Source organism: Scyliorhinus torazame, chromosome 7 (genome assembly GCF_047496885.1).
Source record: "Scyliorhinus torazame isolate Kashiwa2021f chromosome 7, sScyTor2.1, whole genome shotgun sequence".
In the NCBI taxonomy this organism is placed as follows: Eukaryota; Metazoa; Chordata; class Chondrichthyes; order Carcharhiniformes; family Scyliorhinidae; genus Scyliorhinus; species Scyliorhinus torazame.
Window position 1 is genome coordinate 189,262,203 of NC_092713.1, and position 20,385 is coordinate 189,282,587.

General features: G+C 48.8%; 1 protein-coding gene across 4 annotated transcripts in view; it reads left to right on the forward strand.

The window, feature by feature from the left end:
- LOC140426748 (serine/threonine-protein phosphatase 2A 55 kDa regulatory subunit B beta isoform) overlaps positions 1–20,385 on the forward strand; it is an 892,336-nt gene that overhangs the window by 866,066 nt on the left and 5,885 nt on the right. For all 4 annotated transcript variants that reach the window (XM_072511886.1, XM_072511887.1, XM_072511888.1 and 1 more), the window contains 2 exons: positions 6,782–6,951; positions 18,299–18,390. In XM_072511886.1, coding sequence (XP_072367987.1) covers positions 6,782–6,951; positions 18,299–18,390 — 262 coding nt within the window. The remainder of the gene's footprint in view (positions 1–6,781; positions 6,952–18,298; positions 18,391–20,385) is intronic.

The following is a 20,385-nucleotide window of genomic DNA, read 5'->3' on the forward strand; positions in this document are numbered from 1 at the left end:
AATAATAATTAAAAACCGAGGAGTGGGGAGGACCAAATAATCTGACATGAGACCAGTGGCTGTTACAGTCAGAGAAGGAGAAACCATGAGGCAAAATTCTCTGGCCTCCCCGAAAGCGTGTTTCTCGGCGCTGTCAGTGGGTCCGGAAGATCCCGCTGGCATGAATAACCGAAGATCTCACCCATCTTTTCTCTTCCACTTGACTTCTTTTCATGCCCAAAAAGACTTTGGGAGTGGTCTACAGATAGATTGTCTATTTCATCTTGGATAGTACGTGAGTGAGGCCCCAAAAGAGACTAAAGGAAGATATTACTGCTATTTCCATGAGATCTGCTTTTATGGCATGTACTTAAGGAGGACATTTGGGAACAAAAACAAGAAAGAACTATGCAGCAGTTGTGATTGGGTCTGACAATAAAAACACTCTGGCCAGAATTTTAAGCTGCCCAACACCGTCCCTGCCCCCGCAACCCCTCTCCGGTGGGTTCTGAGGTTCCTGCTCCTATTTCCTATGTTGTCACTTGAATTCTGAGGATAGTTTGTACAACTTGGCTTGTATTCCCTTGAGTATAGATATGAAGTATTTAAAAATATTGAAAAAGTTGATAGTTATATTCCTCTCTCAGGACAAGGGAGCACCATCTTAAAATTGAGGATAGGGTAGCATAAGGTGTCCTTGTATGCCGATGACTTGTTATTATACGTGTCGGAACCAAGTGTGTCAATAGGGGGCATACTGGAGCTGCTTCGGGTGTTTGGGTCTTTCTCAGGGTACAAATTAAATCTAGACGAGTGAATATTTTGTTGTGTCTCGGCAGGGATTGTGGTTGCCATTCCGTAAGGCAGGGTCTCACTTTAGATACCTGGGGGTGCAGGTTGCTCGGGAGTGCGGTGGGGGGGGGGGGTTCCGTAGGAACAACATTTCTAGTTTGGTGGGATGGGTGAAAGCTGATCTGGCAAGGTGGGATGGTCTCCCTCTGTCAGTGGCGGGTCGGGTACAGGCGGTTAAAATAAATGTGCTGCCACGATTCCTGTTTATTTTTCAATGCCTGCTGATATTCCTGCCAAAGGCATTTTTTAGAGAGATTGAAGGGATGATTACCTCCTTCATATGGGGAGGGAACGTGACCAGAATTAAAAAGGTGCTACTACAGACAGGAAGGAAGGCAGGGGGTTTGTGTCTTCAGAACCTGATGTGTTATTACTGGGCGGCGAATGTGGAGAAGGTACGGAGCTGGGTCAGAGGGGTTGACTCCCAATGAGTCAGAATGGAGGAGAGTTTGGGTAGGCGGTCGGGATTGAAGGCGCTAGCGACAGCGCCGCTCCCGGCGGCCCCGGGGAGATACTCAGGGAGTCCGGTAGTAATAGCTTCGTTGAGAATTTGAAGGCAGTTTCGACAGCACTTCGGGTTGGGGGGCAGGGTCAAGGGAAATGCCGATTCGGGGGAACCATAGATGAGCCAGGGAAGAGGGATGGAAATTTTCAGAGATGGGAGGAGAAAGGAATTAGTACAGTAAAAGATTTGTTTCTTGGGGGTCGTTTTGCGGGATTGAAGGAGCTGGGAGCGAAGTATGGGCTGGAGCAGGGGGAAATATTTAGATACATGCAGGTTCGAGACTTTGCCAGAAAGGAGATACAGAGCTTCCCGGTGGAGCCGGCTTCCACATTGCTGGAGGAGCTGCTGACGACAGGCGGACTGGAGAAGGGGGTCGTATTGGCGGTTTACGGGGCTATTTTGGACGAGGAGAAGGCGCCGCTAGAAGGGATCAAAGCAAAGTGGGAGGAAGAGTTGGGAGAGGGTATGGAGGAGGGGTTCTGGTGTGAGGTGCTTCGGAGGGTGAACGTCTCCACCTCGTGTGAGAGGTTGGGGCTGGTACAGCTGAAGGTAGTGTACAGAGCGCACCTTACAAGGGCGAGGATGAGCTCTTTGAGAGGGTAGAAGATGTCTGTGAATGTTGCGGGGGTGGCCCCGCAAACCACATTCATATGTTTTGGTCTTGTCCAAAGCTGGAGGATTACTGGAAGGAGGTTTTTAGGGTAATCTCTAAAGTGGTGCATGGGAAACTGGACCCGGGCCCCGGGAGGCCATATTCGGGGCGTCGGACCAGCCGGGGTTGGAAATGGGCGCGGAGGCTGATGTTGTAGCCTTCGCCGCCTCGTTGATCACCAAAGGTGGATCCTGTTAGGGTGGAGATCAACCTCTCCACCCTGTGCCCTGGCGTGGCGGGGGGACCTGCTGGAATTCTTGATGCCTGAAAAGGTCAAATTTGAACTGAGGGGAAGGATGGAGGGATTCTACAATTCAAGGACGTTATTCATTATGCACTTTCGAGAATTGGATCACATCGAACATTAGGGGGGTTGGGGGCTGGGAGGGTTGGGGGACTGTGGGTGATTCCTGATTTCTCTTTGTCATTTGTTTATGTTAACATGCGGGCTAATGTGTGGTGGGAGGATGGGATTGTTGTTATTGATATGGGGATTGACATTACATTCGTTACTGATTATTGTTTATTGTTGGGTGTAAATTTGGGAGAAAATGTGAAAAAGGAGAATAAAAAATATTTTTTTACAAGTTGGGGATAAGGAATTAGGAAGGAAATCAGGATGCGTTTCTTGATTTGATTTATTGTCACATGTATCGAAGTACAGTGAAAAGTATTTTTCTGCGGCCAACGGAACGTACACAGTATGTACATAGTAGACAAAAAGAATAATCGACAGAGTACATTGGCAAATGGTACAATGACAAACAGTGATTGGTTACATTGCGGAACAAGGGGCTAAAAAAAGCAAATACGTGAGCAAAAGCAGCAGAGGGCATCATGGATAGTATTCTTACAGGGAACGGATCAATCCAAGGGAGAATCGATGAGGAGTCTAGTAGCTGTGGGGAAGAAGCTGTTCCTATGTCTGGGATGTGCGGTTCTTCAGAATTCTGTACTTTCTGCACGATGGAAGGGTCTACAAGAAGGCAAAGCCTTGGTGGGAGGTGTCATAATATGGACCCATGCACATCATGAGGCAAAAGCAGGCAGTGACAGACACCCAGGTGAGCCAATCAACATACAGAACAGAACACGACCAATCACCAGACAGAACACCAGAGAGGGGCTTCCAACTATAAAACACATGAGGCATCAGAACTCTGCCTCTTTCCACTGGTGACAACTGTAGTGACAGTCAGGGTGTACAAATCATTCAACACCTTCTACATGTGGATCAGAGCTAGCCTGGTCAAGGTAGTTAATGTTAGTTTACTAGAGTAGTAGAGAGTCAACCCACAGACAGCTGTGTGCTTCATAACTGAAGTTCAATAAATCTTATTGAACCAACGCCTACGTTTGGTGTATGCTTGATCATTTAACTGCATCTTGTTGCAGTCCGTGTTACCCCAGGGTGAATAGCACGACATGGTACCAGGAGTGGCTGCTGCTTCTAAGTAATTTACCTTAGAAAATTCACTGACGACCAGCAACTGCCTTCCAGCGGCATGGAAACGATCCAGGCACCTCCACAGCTCCAGATCTCAATGAAGACCCCAGAGGACAAGAAGGCGGTCCTCCGTTTCCTGGGGATGGTAAATTTTGGGGGGAAGTTCATTCCCAACCTCGCTCCACGAGGCCACCAATCTGGCTGCATGCCAACCTGTCAAGACACCATCATCCCCGCTTCCACCTCTCAGGCGGTCCACAAGAATCCGACGGCAGCCCCAACGACTGGACTTATAAATAGTTCCCTTGTATATATACTGTTATGTTTCTGCACGCTAGACACCTTACATGTACATATCCATTCACTCACCAATTGCTATATAGTTATTTTTGTAAATATGTTGTATATGCTCCAAGCAGACGACAATTTTTTTTTAAAAGGGGGGGGTGTCATAATATGCACCCATGCACATCATGAGGTAAAAGCAGGCAGTGACAGACACCCAGGTGAGCCAATCAACATACAGAACAGAACACGACCAATCACCAGACAGAACACCAGAGAGGGGCTTCCAACTATAAAACACATGAGGCATCAGAACTCTGCCTCTTTCCACTGGTGACAACTGTAGTGACAGTCAGGGTGTACAAATCATTCAACACCTTTTACACCTGCAGAGCTAGCCTGGTCTAGATAGTTAATGTTAGTTTACTAGAGTAGTAGAGAGTCAACCCACAGGCAGCTGTGTGCTTCATAACTGAAGTTCAATAAATCTTATTGAACCAACGCCTACGTTTGGTGTATGCTTGATCATTTAACTGCATCTTGTTGCAGTCCATGTTACCCCAGGGTGAATAACACGACAGGAGGGGTCTCTGATAATGCTGTCTGCCTTCCTGAGGCAGCAGGAGTTGTGTTCAGAATCAAAGTGAGGGTGGCAAGCTTGTGTGATGCATTGGGCTGAGTTCACCACACTCTGCAGTTTCTTCGATCTTGGGCCGAGCAGTTGCCATACCAAGCTGTGATGCAGCCGGATCGATGCTCTCTATGGCACATCTGTAGAAGTTTGTGAGGTTCGATGCAAACATGCCAAATTTCTTTAGTGTCCGTATGAAGCAGAGATGGTGTAGGGCTTTCTTGACTGGTGCATCAACGTGAATGGACCAGGACAGACTGTTGGTGATGTTGACCCCCAGGAACTTAAAGCTATCCACCATTGATGTAGATGAGGGGGTGGGGGGGAGCTGTGCTACACTTCCTGAAGTCGAGGATCAGTTCCTTGGTTTTGCTGACATTTAGAGAGAGGTTGTTTTCGGTACACCATGCAAACAAGTGATCTATCTCCCTTCTGTAGTCTGATTTGTCATTGTTTGCGATACGACCCACCGCAGTCATATCATCCGCAAACTTATAGATTGAGATGGAGTTAAATATTGCCACACCATCGTGTGCGTGTGTGGATAGGGAGTACAGTAGAGGACTGAGCACACATCCTTGCAGAGCCCCGGTGTTGAGGACTATTGTGGAGGAGGTGCTGTTGCCTATCATGACAGATTGCGGTCTGTTGGTGAGGAAGTCAAGGATCCAACTGCACTGGGAAGGGTCAAGTCCAAGATTGCAGAGTTTGGTTTTAAGTCTTGTTGGGATAATGGTGTTCAAGGCGGAGATGTAGTCTATGAACAGCAGTCTCACGCAGGAGTCCTTGTTGACGAGGTGTTCGAGTGTTGATTGTAGAGCCAGGGAGATAGCAACTGCTGTGGACCGGCTGCAGTGATAGGCGAACTGCAATGGATCAAGACCGTCTGGGAGGCCGGCGTTGATCCGTCTCATGACTAGCCACTCGAAGCATTTCATGATAACAGATGTCAGGGCCACCGGTCAGTAGTCCTTGAGGCACGCTACCTTGTTCTTCTTTGGTACTGGTATTATGGTAGTCTTCTTGAAGGAAGTGGGGACCTCGGAGCAGAGGAGTGAGGTGTTGAATATGTCTGCGAACAGGGCAGCATGGTGGCTCAGTGGTTAGCATTGCTGCATCATGGCGCCGAGGTCCCAGGTTTGATCCCAGCTCTGATCACTGTCCGTGCGGAGTTTGCAGTTTCATAGAACATAGAACATACAGTGCAGAAGGCGGCCATCTGGCCCATCGAGTCTGCACTGACCCACTAAAGCCCTCACTTCCACCCTAACCCAATAACTCCTCCTCACCTTTTTGGACACTAAGGGAAATTTAGCATGGCCGATCCACCTAACCTGCATGTCTTTGGACTCTGGGAGCAAACCGGAGGAAACCCACGCAGACACAGGGAGAACATGGAGACTCCGCACAGACAGTTACCCAGCAGAGAATCGAACCTGGGACCCTGGCGCTGTGAAGCCACAGTGCTAACCACTATGCAACCGTGCTGCCATTCTCCCCGTGTTTGCATGGGTTTCGCTCCCACAACCCAAAGATGTGCAGGGTAGGTGGATTGGCCACATTAAATTGCCCCTTAATTGGAAAAAATTAATTGGGTACTCTAAATTTATATTTTTTAAATGTCTTGCCAGCTGGTCAGCGCAAGCTCTGAGTGCTCATCCAGCGACTCCGTCAGGACCTGTCGCTTTCCGCGGGTTCACTTTCAAGAAGGCAGCTCTTACCCCTGAGGCTGTAATAGTGAGTATGGGTGTGTCCAGGGCTCTTGGGGCAAGTGGCACTGATGCATTGGCTGACTGTTCAAAGCGGGCATAGAACTTGTTCAGTTCATCGGGGAGGGATTCTCCAGCTTGGCCTTGCATTGTAGCCTGTGATCTCGTGTAAGCCCTGCCATAGACGTCGTGGGTTTGTGTCGTTGGCCTGGTACTCGAGTTTGATGCGGTATTATCTTTTGGCGTCCCTGATGGCCAGGAGCATGCCAGGAACATCTTCACGCAAAAGATAGTCAGAAGAGTACCATTGAGAACAGTATAACTTCTTCTGCTCCCCTCAACCCACACTCCAATCTCTCCCCACATTCCCCCACCCATCCCAGTTTACACAAATATCTTTGTGGGGCTTCTCTGAGATAGTCAGATTCATACTGAATTGTAGTCATCTGCATGTTGTTGATTGACACCATCTAGAAGATTTAAGCTGAGAAAAATTCAATGTATTTCGCGTGGAACCCGTACAGTCAGCATTAATTTGGTTTGGATTTCAACTGCCATCCCAGAGGTGAGGGAACAGTTTCTGGGTTTTGAGGTTTCTGAGGTTTGCTGTTTATATCCTTTGGAATGTTCTTGTGTTTGTTCGCTGAATGTTTGAAGATTTCTGAATGAAGAGCTGCTAACTTGTAAATGTTATTTCTCCCCTTTTGGCTGTGTCGATCAGTTTTTGAAGAGCCAGAAGATCCCAACAACCGGTCGTTCTTCTCCGAGATCATTTCCTCAATATCAGATGTCAAGTTTAGCCACAGCGGGAGGTATATGATGACGAGGGATTATCTCACCGTCAAAGTCTGGGACTTAAACATGGAGAACAGACCAATAGAAACATATCAGGTATTTGTTCAGTGGCGTTCGAAGAAGTGGGAATCTGGTCGTTTTCCATTGGGATGGGGCCAGGAATTCCAGAGAGGTGCAAGTAGATAGTAACTTAACGGAGTTGTTCATCAAAAATCAGAAGCCAGGGGAGAAAAGCTCCTGGGGGATATTCAAGACCACAGTTTTGAAACAAGCCTTGTAACTTAGGCAAGGCCTCTCACAGCAAAAATAGAACACTTGGAGAGCCAGTCACAAGCCTATCAGCTTTCGATAGCACCGGAAAATCCCAATCATGTGTGGGACTGGAAATTCCGACCATAGAATGTGCCATTCAAAGTTTGCCTTGAATTCAACAGTATAGGAAATTGTTTAAGAATGAAGCCACGGCTCATGATAGGTTTGACTGAAGCCACTGAGAAATTATTATGTCAAAATTGTAAATGTATAATGTTTGATGATTGTATAGCAACATAATCTTATGGTCAGCAACCTCTCTTTCAGCTCTCTTTCATGTTCTGCTCATCGCAGCTTTTCTTATATTTCTTTTCATGTTATCATTCCCCGTTTGTTGACACCCCATCCACCATCTCAAAAATTCACTTCTATCACTGAAGCACAATGGCAGCAGTGTACACCATTCACAAGATGCACCACATTCCTCATGGAGCTTAAAAGACCCTCAATTGGATGCGAGCCCTCACTTCAAAATTACCCTGGATACACCACCCAGGAGCACTATATTCGTAGCGCATCCGCTTCTGTTCGAACCCCCAACGGCAATTGAAAATCCCAACCCTGGTCTTGGAGGCCATGGAAGACCCAACTTCACAGCTCCATACTGAGATAATTAATCACAACTAACATGCTGGTGAAACGAAACAGCTGGCCACAGTATCCCTGGGATTGGGAGGAAGATCAGCCAAATACCCTGGGTGGGATTCTCCGGTCAGCGACGGCAAAATTGCATTCGGTGATCGGCCAGAGAATCAAAGTTTCCGACCAAATTGGGGGCGGGGCCGCTTTCGCGATGCCCCGCCCCCCTCCAAAGCGGCGTATCGACAGCTTCAGGACATTGCCTGAGGCCCACCCCCGAAGCTCCGCCCCCGACCGGCCGAGTCGCCGACGGCATGAGGCACTCATGGTCTCATCCGTCGGGAATTTGGCGTGCAGCTGCGGACTCAGTCCAGCGCCGCCACAGTCGGGGAGGACCGTTCCACGGGCAGGGGGGACTTTGCTGGGGCACTATGGCGGGGGTTGTCCAGGGTGGCGTGAGCTGGCCAAAGGGGGGCACTATTTTGCATGCCGGGTCTGCAAGCGGCCGGCGCCATGTTGCACGGCGCAGCCGCTGCAGGCCGCCGCAGTGCACATGTGCGGCCACGGCCCGGCAATTCTTCGGGCCATATCAGCAGCTAGAGTCGGGTGCTCTACGCTGCCGGCATGCTGGCCATCAGCCCAACGAAGGATCGGTGGCCGTTTCACGCCATTTTTCACGCCATTTTGTCTATCATAAAACGCCAGTATTTCCACGTCGGCATGGGGACATAGCCTCCAGCCCCCTATCCTTGGTCACTGTCCAGCAACTTTTGCTGATACTGAACCCGTGTTAGCATTGAGTGATGCCCAGACTGAGTGCTTACCACCCATGACTGGTTAGGCTGGCACTTCAATGTAGCCAATCGAGTCAAAATTCCGGTGGCCGAGGAACTTTACCCGATCAGTCAGTTAGAGGCACACCAAATAAACTGAAAGTAGCTCTTGAGGTTGTGCTGACAGTTGGGTTTGGTGTATTATGCAATTGTCAATTAAGGAGGTAATTGGTAAAGTAGTTGCCGATGACAATGGAATCAGTGCCATGGATATGAAAGTGATTTTGGACCACGGATGGATGGGTAGGAACTTCATGTGGATTCAGTGGTGTTTTGTGCTGACTTAACACATGCTCTTGACTGGCCTCACACCTCTTGATGACGACTTCACTGTCATTGTTCATACATGGCCAGTCAACAGTCTCGCTTGAAAGTTGCAAATCTTCTCATCTGATCTATGTCCGTGTGTGAGTATTGGATTTTTTGAAGAATATCAAGTCACAAAGAATCCTTCCGGCCTATAAAAATTAATCCCCAGGAGATTAATAGCTTGTCCCGATAAGGCCAAAAGATATTCTCTCGTGTTAGTGTGCGGCATACTGAATTGAATCAGACCATCCTTTGATGATGGTTTTCCACAGTTCCTATAGTGTAGAATCTTTTGCCATTTCTTCACGTAGCTGCTGGTATCTTCAGGTTAAATGTCAATTAAGTTGGGCGGAGAAAGGGGCCATCTTCTTTCTTTAAATTTAGATTGTGCAATTCATTTTTTCCAATTAAGGGGCAATTTTAGCTTTGCCAATCCACCTATCCTGCACATCCCCTTTGGGTTGTGGGGGCGAAACCCACGCAAACACAGGGAGAATGTGCAAACTCCACACAGACAGTGACCCAGAGCCGGAATCGACCCTGGGACCTCGGCGCTGTGGGGCAAGAAAGGGGTCATCTTAATGGGCTAGATATAAGTTGAAATTAAGGGGGCAGGAGTTAAGTGGGGAAGATGACGAGCGGTAGAGGCATAAGACTCCGGTCAGGCTGGTAACATGGAAAGTCCGGGGACTGAATAGGCCGGTTAAAAGGTTGCGGGTGTTCGCGCACCTCAGGAGCTTGAAAGCAGGGGTTGTCTTTCTGCAGGAGACACACATCCGTGTGAAGGACCAGGTTAGGTTAAGGAAGGGGTGGGTCGGGCAGGTTTTTCACCAGGGTTTGATTCAAAATCGAGGGGTGTGGCGATTCTAATTAGCAGAAAAATGGGACTTGTGAGTGTGAAGGAGGCGAGGGATCCGAGTGGGAGATATGTGATTGTGAGTGGGGTATTGGAAGGGGCACCGGTGGTGTTGGTAAATGTGTATGCCCCAAATTGGGATGATGTGGCTTTTATGAGGGGGTTACTGGCAGCGATCCCGGATTTGGCCACACACAGTTAATCATGGGAGGAGATTTTAACTGTGTCCTAGAGCCAAGGACGGATAGGTCGAGCCCCAGGTCGCTGGGTAGGGTACGAATGGCAAGTGAGCTGGGGGGTTTATGGAGAGGATGGGTATAATGGATCCATGGAGCTTTCAGAACCCAGGGGGAAGAGCGTATTCCTTCTTTTCACACGGCTATAAGGTGTATTCGAGGATTGATTACTTTGTAGTGAGTTGGGAGATTTGGGTTGGGGTGGAGGGGGCAGAGTATGCGGGGATAGTTATCTCGGACCATGCACCCCACTGGCTGGATATTCGGTTCAGTACGGGATGAGAGCAGTGGCCGGGTGGAGGTTTGACTCCGGGTTGTTGGCGGATGGAGGTTTTTGTGATAAGGTGCGGTTGGCGATTAGGGATTATGTGGAGTTGAATCAGACTGGGGAGGTGTCGGTGGCCTGTTTTTGGGAATCACTGAAGGCAGTGGTCCAGGGGGAAATTATTTTGTTTAAGGCTCGTGCAGATAGGGAAAGGAGGGGGGAACATGACCGTCACGTGAGCGAGATAGTTGAGATGGACAGGGAATATTCAAGGGTGCCCACCATGGAGGGATTGGTGAGGAGGAAAAAGTTGCAGGGGCAATTTGACAGGCTGACAACGGGGAGGGCGGTAGGGCAACTGCGTAGGGCAAGACGGGTGCAATATGAGTATGGGGAGAAGGCGAGCCGCATGCTGGCGCACCAGCTGCGGAGGTAGGCTGCGTCCAGGGAAATATTGAAGATCCGGACTGGGGCTGGGGATGTGGTGTCGGAGCCAGGGAAGATAAACGAGGCGTTTAGGGAGTACTACCAGGGACTTTATGAGGCAGACCCAGGAGGAGAGGAGGGCGACATGGGGCGGTTTCTGGACGAGCTGGAATTTCCCCAGGTGGAGGAAGCAAAGAGGCAGGCGTTGGAGGAGCCCCTGGGGCTGAGGGAGGTGCTGGATAGTATCTGGGGTATGAAGTCGGGAAAGGCCCCTGGGCCGGATGGGTACCCGGCAGAATTATATAAGGAATTTGCGGCGGACCTGGCACCACATCTGTTGGGGGCGTTTAATGAAGAACTGGAGAAGGGGGAGTTGCCGGAGATGATGAAGCAGGCAGTCATCACACTAATCCCAAAATAAGGGAAGGATCCGGTGGAATGTGGGTCGTATAGACCCATATCACTGTTGAACAAGGATGTGAAAGTATTGGCTAAGTTGTTGGCAGGGAGGATGGAGGATTGTGTCCCGGGGTGGTTGCAGAAGATCAAACAAGCTTTGTGAAGGGCAGGCAGCACGTGAGTAATATAAGACAGCTGTTGAATGTGATGATGAATCTGTCGGGTGTCCTGGTACCGGAGGTGATGGTGTCCATGGACACAGAGAAGGCATTTGATCGGGTGGAGTAGCGGTACTTGTTCGACGTGTTGGGAAGATTTGGGTTTGGGCCGCGATTTGTGGCATGGGTGCGGTTGCTGTATGTGGTGCCAAGGGCGATGGTGAGGACGAATGATATGAGCTCACAAAGCTTTGACTTACACAGGGGTACGAGGCAGGGGTGCCCGCTGTCGCCACTGCTGTTTGCGCTGGCCATAGAGCCAGTGGCGATGACTCTCGGGGGGGTCGGCAGAGTGGCAGGGGATAATGAGGGGACAGAGGGAGCATCGGGTGTTGCTCTATGCCAATGACCTCTTGCTGTATGTTTCGGATCCGTTGGAGATTATGGGCCTGCTGGGGAGGTTTGGAGAGTTCTCGGGGTACAAACTGAATGTAGGGAAAAGCGAGGTATTCCCGGTGAACGACCTGGGACAGCGGGCCAATTTAGGAGGGCTGCCATTTACGGTAGCGAGGGATAGGTTTAGGTATTTGGGGATTCAGGTAGCGAGGGAATGGACGGGGCTCCATAAGTGGAACTTAACGAAGCTGGTGGAGGAGGCCAGGGTGGATCTTAAGAGGTAGGATACACTGCACCTAACGTTGGCGGGGAGGGTCCAAGTGGTGAAAATGAATATACTGCCGAGGTTCTTGTTTATCTTTCAGGCACTCCTGATCTTTGTACCAAAGGCCTTCTTTCGGAAAGTGGAGGCGATCATTTCGGACTTCGGGCGGGGAAAGTGTCGAGAGTGGGGAGGACCCTGCTGCAGAGGCAGCAGGGGGGGGGGTTGGCGTTGCCAAACGTGCTTCATTATTATTGGCGGGTGAATGCGGACAAGGTGCGATGATGATGGAAGGACAAGGGGTAGAGTGGGTTAGGATAGAGGAGGAATCTTGTAAGGGGTCTAGTTTGAGGGCTAGGGAGCCCGAGGGTGCAATTCACGGTGAACATACGGAATCAGTTGAGGAGGCGTTTTAGGGTGGAAGGGATATCGGTGCTAATGCCACCGTGCGAGAATCAGGGGTTTGAGCCAGGGGGGATGGATAGTGTATGCAGGAGGTGGAGGGAAGTGGGGCTGGTCAAGGTCAGGGATCTGTATTTGGAGGAAGGGTTCACCAGTCTGGAGGAGTTAAGTGAGAGGGTTGAGATGCCAAGGGGGAGTAAGTTCAGGTATCTGCAGGTTAGGGACTTTGCGCGAAAGGTCTGCAAGTGGTTCCCTAGGTTGCCGGGATACACCCTGCTGGAGCGACTGCTGCGTCCGGATGTGGAAGGGGAGGGAAGAATTGGGGATATATACAAGTGGCTGGGGGAGCAGGGAGGCGAGCGGGTGGTGAAAATCAAGGAGAAATGGGAAGCGGAGTTGTGGAGGGGAGATCAGCTGGGAAGTATGGAGTGAGGCACACCGTAGAGTAAACAGGACCTCCTGTGCAAGGATGAGCCTGATACAGTTTGAGGTGGTGCACAGGGTCCATATGACTCGGGCGAGAATGAGTGAGTTCTTTCAGGGGGTAGCAGATGAGTGTGAGAGGTGTGGGCGGGGGCCAGCGAATCATGCGCACATGTTTTGGGGTTGCGAAAGATTGGGAAGATTCTGGGCGGGAGTGTTCGCGGTCTTAGCCAGGATAGTGGAGGAGGAGGTGGACCCGGACCCTTTGGTGGCGATATTTGGGGTTTCAGAGAAGCCAGAGCTCATGGAGAGGAGGAAGGCAGTTGGCTTGACATTCGCCCCTCTGATTGCACGGCGGCGAATTTTACTGGAATGGTGGTCGGCATCGCCACCAGTGGTCGCGACATGGTTGGGTGACCTGTACGACTTCCTGCGATTGGAGAAGATAAAGAATGAGTTGAGGGGCTCTGCAGGAGGGTTTGAGAAAAGGTGGGGGATGTTTGTGACCATGTTTGAGGAGCTGTTCGTCGCGGGGGAGGGGGGTGGTGAAAGTGGGGGAAAATCTGTACAGACTATACAGTTGATTGTTGGGAAGTATATGTCCCCGGGGTGTTTATTTGCTGTAACTTGTTTTGATACATGTTTGTAATAAAATATATATTTTTAAAAAATGTCAATTAAGTCAACTTGTAGATGTACGGACATATCGTCAGTTTTCACAGGCTTAGGCAATCTGCTAAATGTGTCCAATGTGACCATCAAGATACCTGACTCGTATCTAATCTCATAGTCGTAACCGTGAATCTTTATCAAGAGATGTTGCAATCTTGGCAGTGCAGTGGTTACTGATTTCTACCAAATCACCTCCAGTGGCTTGTGGTCGGTCTCCATCACAAATCTTTTCCAAATAAATAGGTATGAAGTGCATAATTCCAAACACGAAAGCTAATGTTTCCTGCTCATTATTGAAGTCTTTGGATTGCGTTAGGGACAGAGATTTTGAAGCAACTGCAATTAGTTTGCCTTTTTGTAGTATACATGCTCCCAGACCTTTCTGTGATGCATCTAACTTCAGGGACATTGTCTCCCTAGGATCTTAAATTGCAACATCAGTGCTTCTGATAATGACTGTTCCCGTGCTTCAAACAGGTGTTGCTGGGCTCCATGCCATAGGAAAGGCATACCCTTTTGAAACAATTCCTTTAGCGATGAAGATATTTGAGCGAAATTGGGAGTGTATAGAGACAAGAAATTAAAGCGACTTAAACAAATCATCCTCATCTTGAGTTGACATGACTTGAGCATGGCTCTATTTTACTTGGATTGGGCTATTTGCCAGCACTGGAATAAATAAATTGGTCTGCTGCACATTGATGTCACATTTCCGATTGTTAAACACCAATCCTTCATTACATGCCACTTGCATCAGTAAGTGCAGATTATGGTCATGTTGTTGCTTTATTCTCCCCACAACAACAATGGCATCAGCGATACAGATGCATCCTGGTACAATGCATGTAATGCAGTCCATGTGAGCTTGGAAGAGATCCTGGCTAACAGCCCGAAAGGAAGTTGTTGAAATCAGTATTGTCTGAATGGGGCACGAAATGTAGTAAACACTTGGGACTTCTCCCAAGAAATACTGCCCAGTAACCATTCTTGGCATCACGCATCAAATAGAATTTTCAACCCATAAATCTCATATTTAACTCTTCTATTGCGGGTATTTTGTAAGACCAACATTTCAATGCTACGTTTAAAGATCATGTATCAAGGCATACTCTCAATTATCCATTTTCTTTATGACACGTGAGCTGCACCATTCTGTGTGCTGTTGTTCTCTTCCAGTGATTCCATCTTTCTCCATTTTGTCTAGTTCAACCTTCAATTTGTCTTGCATGTGGATGCTGCACTTATGTGGTGGATCAGTTGACGGACATGCATTCTCCGGCAGGCGTGATGTTTCAGCTCCCTTAAAACTTGAAACTAATATTGTATAGACTTTCAATGTTAGATCATGAACTGATGATAGGAGGATTAGTTTCTGAGTTTGATATGCCTTCTGATATCTGACTGATTCCATGGGTTGTTAGTTTGAGGCAACTGCTCGGCCCAAGACTGTAAGAAACACAGCCCAGTACATCACGCGAACCCTCCTCCCATCCATTGATTCTGTCTACACCTCCTGCTGCCTTGGGAAAGCGGGCAGCATAATCAAAGACCCCTCCCACCCGGGTTATTCTCTCTTCCAACCTCTTCCATCGGGCAGGAGATACAAAAGTCTGAGAACTCGCTTTAACCAATTCAAAAGCAGCTTCTTCCCTGCTGTTACCAGACTCCTGAATAACCTTCTGATGGACTGAGCTAATCTCTCCACGCATCTTTTCTACTGTGTAGCACTATGCTCCGTATACTTCACCCAATATCTATATATGTACTTTGTGTATTTATTGTATGTCCTCTGTTTTCATGTATGGAATGATCTGCTTGGACTGTACGCAGAATAATGCTTTTCACTGTATCTCGGTACACGTGACAATAAATCCAAATCCACCCATGTCAGCAACCCCCACCACCAAACATAAAAACAACCCCATCCCCCCCCCCCCCCCCCCCCCCCCCCCCCCCCCACGCCTTCCTCCTGGCAACCCCCACTTCACTCCCAGTAACTAGCCTGCTCAGCTATGATGGTGGTCCCCGCCCAGGGCCTCTGACTTTCCCTCACTCCTCCAATCCATCCTTAATCCCTCCCCACCCCCCAATCCACCCAACCACCAACAAAGAGAAACAAAAGGCAAGCTCACCATCACCGTTCCCCTATCAAAACCCATCCCATGTGCCTTACAATGAACACAAAGCTCCTCTCCAAAGTTCAATGTCCTCACACTCCTCCCTGGTCCCTCATAAAGTCCACCTCCGCCTCTAGTGAGTCAAAGGCAGCACGGTAGCATTGTGGATAGCACAATTGCTTCACATCTCCAGGGTCCCAGGTTTGATTCCGGCTTGGGTCACTGTCTGTGCGGAGTCTGCATATCCTCCCTGTGTGTGCGTGGGTTTCCTCCGGGTGCTCCGGTTTCCTCCCACAATCCAAAGATGTGCGGGTTAGGTGGATTGGCCATGATAAATTGCCCATAGTGTCCAAAATTGCCCTTAGTGTTGGGTGGAGTTACTGGGTTAGGGTGGAGGTGTGGACCTTGGGTGGGGGTGCTCTTTCTAAGAGCCGGTGCAGACTCGACGCGCCGAATGGCCTCCTTCTGCACTGTAAATTCTATGAAAATAAAATTCCTGCTTTTAATGTGTCACCCACAAGCGGGCAGGATACAAAACCCCAAACTTCACCCCCTTAAAGATGGCCACCTTTATCCAGTTGCACCCAGCCCTCCACTTTGCCAGCTCCACACCCAGGTCCTGGTAAATCCGCAGCTCATTCCCTTCCCAGGTGTATTGCTTCCGTCTGCCCCGCCCACTTCAGAATTTTATCCTTGTCCAAAAACCGATGCAGCCTCACCACCATCGCTCTCGGCAGCTCCCCCATCTGCGGCCTCCTCATCAGTGCCCTGTGCACCTAATCCACCTTGAGGGGCTGGTCGAGGCAAGGTTAAGAAGGCTGTGTCTTCATGAATAACCTAAGCAGAGGTCCCAGGTTCGATCCCGGCTCTGGGTTACTGTCCGTGTGGAGTTTGCACATTGTCCCCGTGTTTGCGTGGGTTTCGCCCCCACAACCCAAAGATGTGCAGGGTAGGTGGATTGGAGTTTAATCCGGACAAATGTGAGGTAATGCATTTTGGAAGGGCTAATGCAGGTAGGGAATATACAGTGAATGGTAGAACCCTCAAGAGTATTGAAAGTCAAAGAGATCTAGGAGTACAGGTCCACAGGTCATTGAAAGGGGCAACACAGGCGGAGAAGGTAGTCAAGAAGGCATACGGCATGCTTGCCTTCATTGGCCGGGGCATTGAGTATAAGAATTGGCAAGTCATGTTGCAGCTGTATAGAACCTTAGTTAGGCCACACTTGGAGTATAGTGTTCAATTCTGGTCGCCACACTACCAGAAGGATGTGGAGGCTTTAGAGAGGGTGCAGAAGAGATTTACCAGAATGTTGCCTGGTATGGAGGGCATAAGCTATGAGGAACGATTGAATAAACTCGGTTTGTTCTCTCTGGAACGAAGGAGGTTGAGGGGCGACCTGATAGAGGTATACAAAATTATGAGGGGCATAGACAGAGTGGATAGTCAGAGGCTTTTCCCCAGGGTAGAGGGGTCAATTACTAGGGGGCATAGGTTTAAGGTGAGAGGGGCAAGGTTTAGAGCAGATGTACGAGGCAAGTTTTTTACGCAGAGGGTAGTGGGTGCCTGGAACTCGCTACCGGAGGAGGTAGTGGAAGCAGGGACGATAGGGACATTTAAGGGGCATCTTGACAAATATATGAATAGGATGGGAATAGAAGGATACGGACCCAGGAAGTGTAGAAGATTGTAGTTTAGTCGGGCAGTATGGTCGGCGCGGGCTTGGAGGGCCGAAGGGCCTGTTCCTGTGCTGTACATTTCTTTGTTCTTTGTTCTTTGTTCTTTGATTGGCCACGCTAAATTGCCCCTTAATTGGAAAAAATGAATTGGGTACTCTAAATTTTTTTTTTTTAATGAATAACCTAAGCCGATATGGGAATTGAACATGTACTGTTGGCATAACTCTGCATCATGAACCAGCCGTCTAGCCAACTGAGCCAAAGCCTCCCCGCCCCCCCCCCCCCAACCCACCATCAGGGCACCGGTGCCAGGATGTCCAGGTGGTGCTGACAGGGCACTGCCAGGTGCCAGGCTGCATTAGCCAAGGTGCCAGGTTGCCATGCCAGGGATTGGGCCCGGGGGTGCCCTGACCTTAAGAGGTGGGGTGAGGGAGGACTCGAGGAACCCCAAAGAGGTAAAGTGGTGCATGGTGTGGTGGTGGGGGTGTCTGGAGGCTGTGGTGGGGAGTCGGAGGAGGGTCGGGAGATCGGAGTGACGTTTAAAGATGTCACCCTGATCTCTTCCTGCACTAATATTGTGTGGCCTTGGCAGGGTGTTCCTTGCTGAGGTCAAAAGAAAAGGGTCCCATTTGATAGCGGGGTCATTCTCGGTGCTGCAAGCGCCAAGAGACACCCCACTGTATGCAGCAAAACTGGGACTCGGTTTTTTGGGCGTTAAAACGTGCACAGTGTCTCCATTCTCTGCCACAAGTTCTATTATCTAGTCACTGGCTCCACCCCTTTCCCTTGAAACTGTGTCTGCGTGGGTTACCTCCGGGTGCTCCGGTTTACCCCCACAAATCCCAAAATAAGTGCTATTAGGTAATTTGGACATTCTGAATTCTCCCTAAGTGTACTCGAACAGGCGCAGGAATGTGGCGACTAGGGGCTTTTCACAGTAACTTCATTGCAGTGTTAATGTAAGCCTACTTGTGACAATAAAGATTATTATATTATTACTTTCTGCCCTTGTAAAATTGAGCTCCGAGCAGGCACCACAAGAGATCCCATAGTATCTAGTAATTAAACAAGTCATTCCTGTTCTTAACCCCTGTTTCTTTGCTATTGGTATTTTTTCAGGTGCATGAATATCTGAGAAATAAGCTGTGTTCCCTCTATGAAAACGACTGCATCTTTGACAAATTTGAGTGTGTGTGGAATGGCTCTGACAGGTAGGTGATATCTTGGATCTGACTGCCTGACTGTAGGCAACAGGTCAGTGAAATAGTCTGCATTCCTTGCCCTTTCTACCTGGACTGGAGACGTCATTTACATTTTTATCTATTTTATGGGACAAGGGTGTCACCGGCTAGGCCAGCATTTATGGCCCATCCCTAATTATCCTTTAGGGTCCAGTTAAGAGTCAACCACATTGTCCTTTTTATAGGCAAAAAATTTGCAATTACTTCAGCTGCATCAATATTGGGTAAAGTAAGTTTGAAATTGGCATTCCAGTCTCCCGATGGATGTGTGAGTATGTTCATCGTCCATTGTAGCACTGAATCTTATAGAGATTCTGGTTCAACATCTATTGGCCTCAGTATCTCTGCACAGGAAGGGATGTTTCTCTTCCAGGGTTGCCATTCCTGACCAGTGTGTTGTGCTCTGGTGAGGACAGGACCAGGCCACACTGGACATTTAACACTGAGAAACATTGAGTGGTCACTTGGTATGAGGTACCATATCCTGATAAAATTCCGACTTCAGAAGGGGCAGATCATTTGTTTAGGAAATCACATGGTATAAAGGAAAATTGTCTGATTTTGTGTGCGTGGATTTTCAGAAGAAATTTGATACGGTGGTACAATAAGAGATTTGTTACAAAAAAAAATCTCCATAGCAATAAGGGAACTAAAGTCACTTAGAAATGGTTCAAGGGCATAAAGGAAAGAGTTAAGGTTAATGTTGCCCAGGTAAGTCGGATAAGAGTAGACATAGAATTTACAGTGCGGAAGGAGGCCATTCGGCCCATCAAGTCTGCACCGGCCCTTGGAAAGAACATCCCACTTAAGCCTGCACCTCCGCCCCATACCCATAACCCAGCTACCCCACCCAACCCCTTTGGACACTAAGGACAATTTAGCATGGCCAATCCACCTAACCTGCATGTCTTTGGACTGTGGGAGGAAACCGGAGCACCCGGAGGAAATCCACGCAGCCACGAGGAGAACTTAAAGATTCCGCACAGACAGTGACCCAAGCTGGGAACCGAACCTGGGACCCTGGAGCTGTGGGGTGACAGTGCTAACCACTGTGCTACCGTGCTGCCCCAGTGGTGTCGTCAAGATCTTTGGGCATTCTCGTGATTCATTCATATAAATGATTTGGGCCCAGGAACAATATTGAAAATCACTGACACAAATTAGAAAATGAGGGGCATGGCAGGGCAGCACGGTAGCATTGTGGATAGCACAATTGCTTCACAGCTCCAGGGTCCCAGGTTCGATTCCGGCTTGGGTCACTGTCTGTGCGGAGTCTGCACAGCCTCCCCGTGTGTGCGTGGGTTTCCTCCGGGTGCTCCGGTTTCCTCCCACAGTCCAAAGGTGTACAGGTTAGGTGGCTTGGCCATGCTAAATTGCCCTTAGTGTCCAAAATTGCCCTTAGTGTTGGGTGGGGTTGCTGGGTTATGGGGATAGGGTGGAGGTGTTGACCTTTGGTAGGGTGCTCTTTCCAAGAGCAGGTGCAGACTTGATGGGCCGAATGGTCTCCTTCTGCACTGTAAATTCTATGATAATCTATGATGGCAAACTGTGAGGATGAATACAGAAGATGGAGGACTGATACAAATAGGGTATTATGTCAAGACAGGGAACAAATGCTGTTCTTTGTTCAGAAATGTGAAGAAAATTTCCTCAGAGAGGGCGCGCGTCAGGTTTGTTTGCATTGCAATTTGGGGAGCTGGTTGCCACTAATTGCCATGGGAGAGGGGAGAAGGTGGGAGAGGGAGCGGGTTGGGGGAGGGTCTGGGATTTTGTTTTGGGTTGGTTTTATTTTGTAAATGTTATGTGTTTTTTATGTTTAATTGTTAAAATTTGAAAATTTAAATTTAAAATTTAAAAAAAAAGAAATGTGAAGAAGTGCCCTGTGGGAAAAACGTATCGATAGTGCAGCCTAAAAGGTGAGATTCTTAGCAGGTTAAACAGACTTATCTATCAATAGAGACCAAA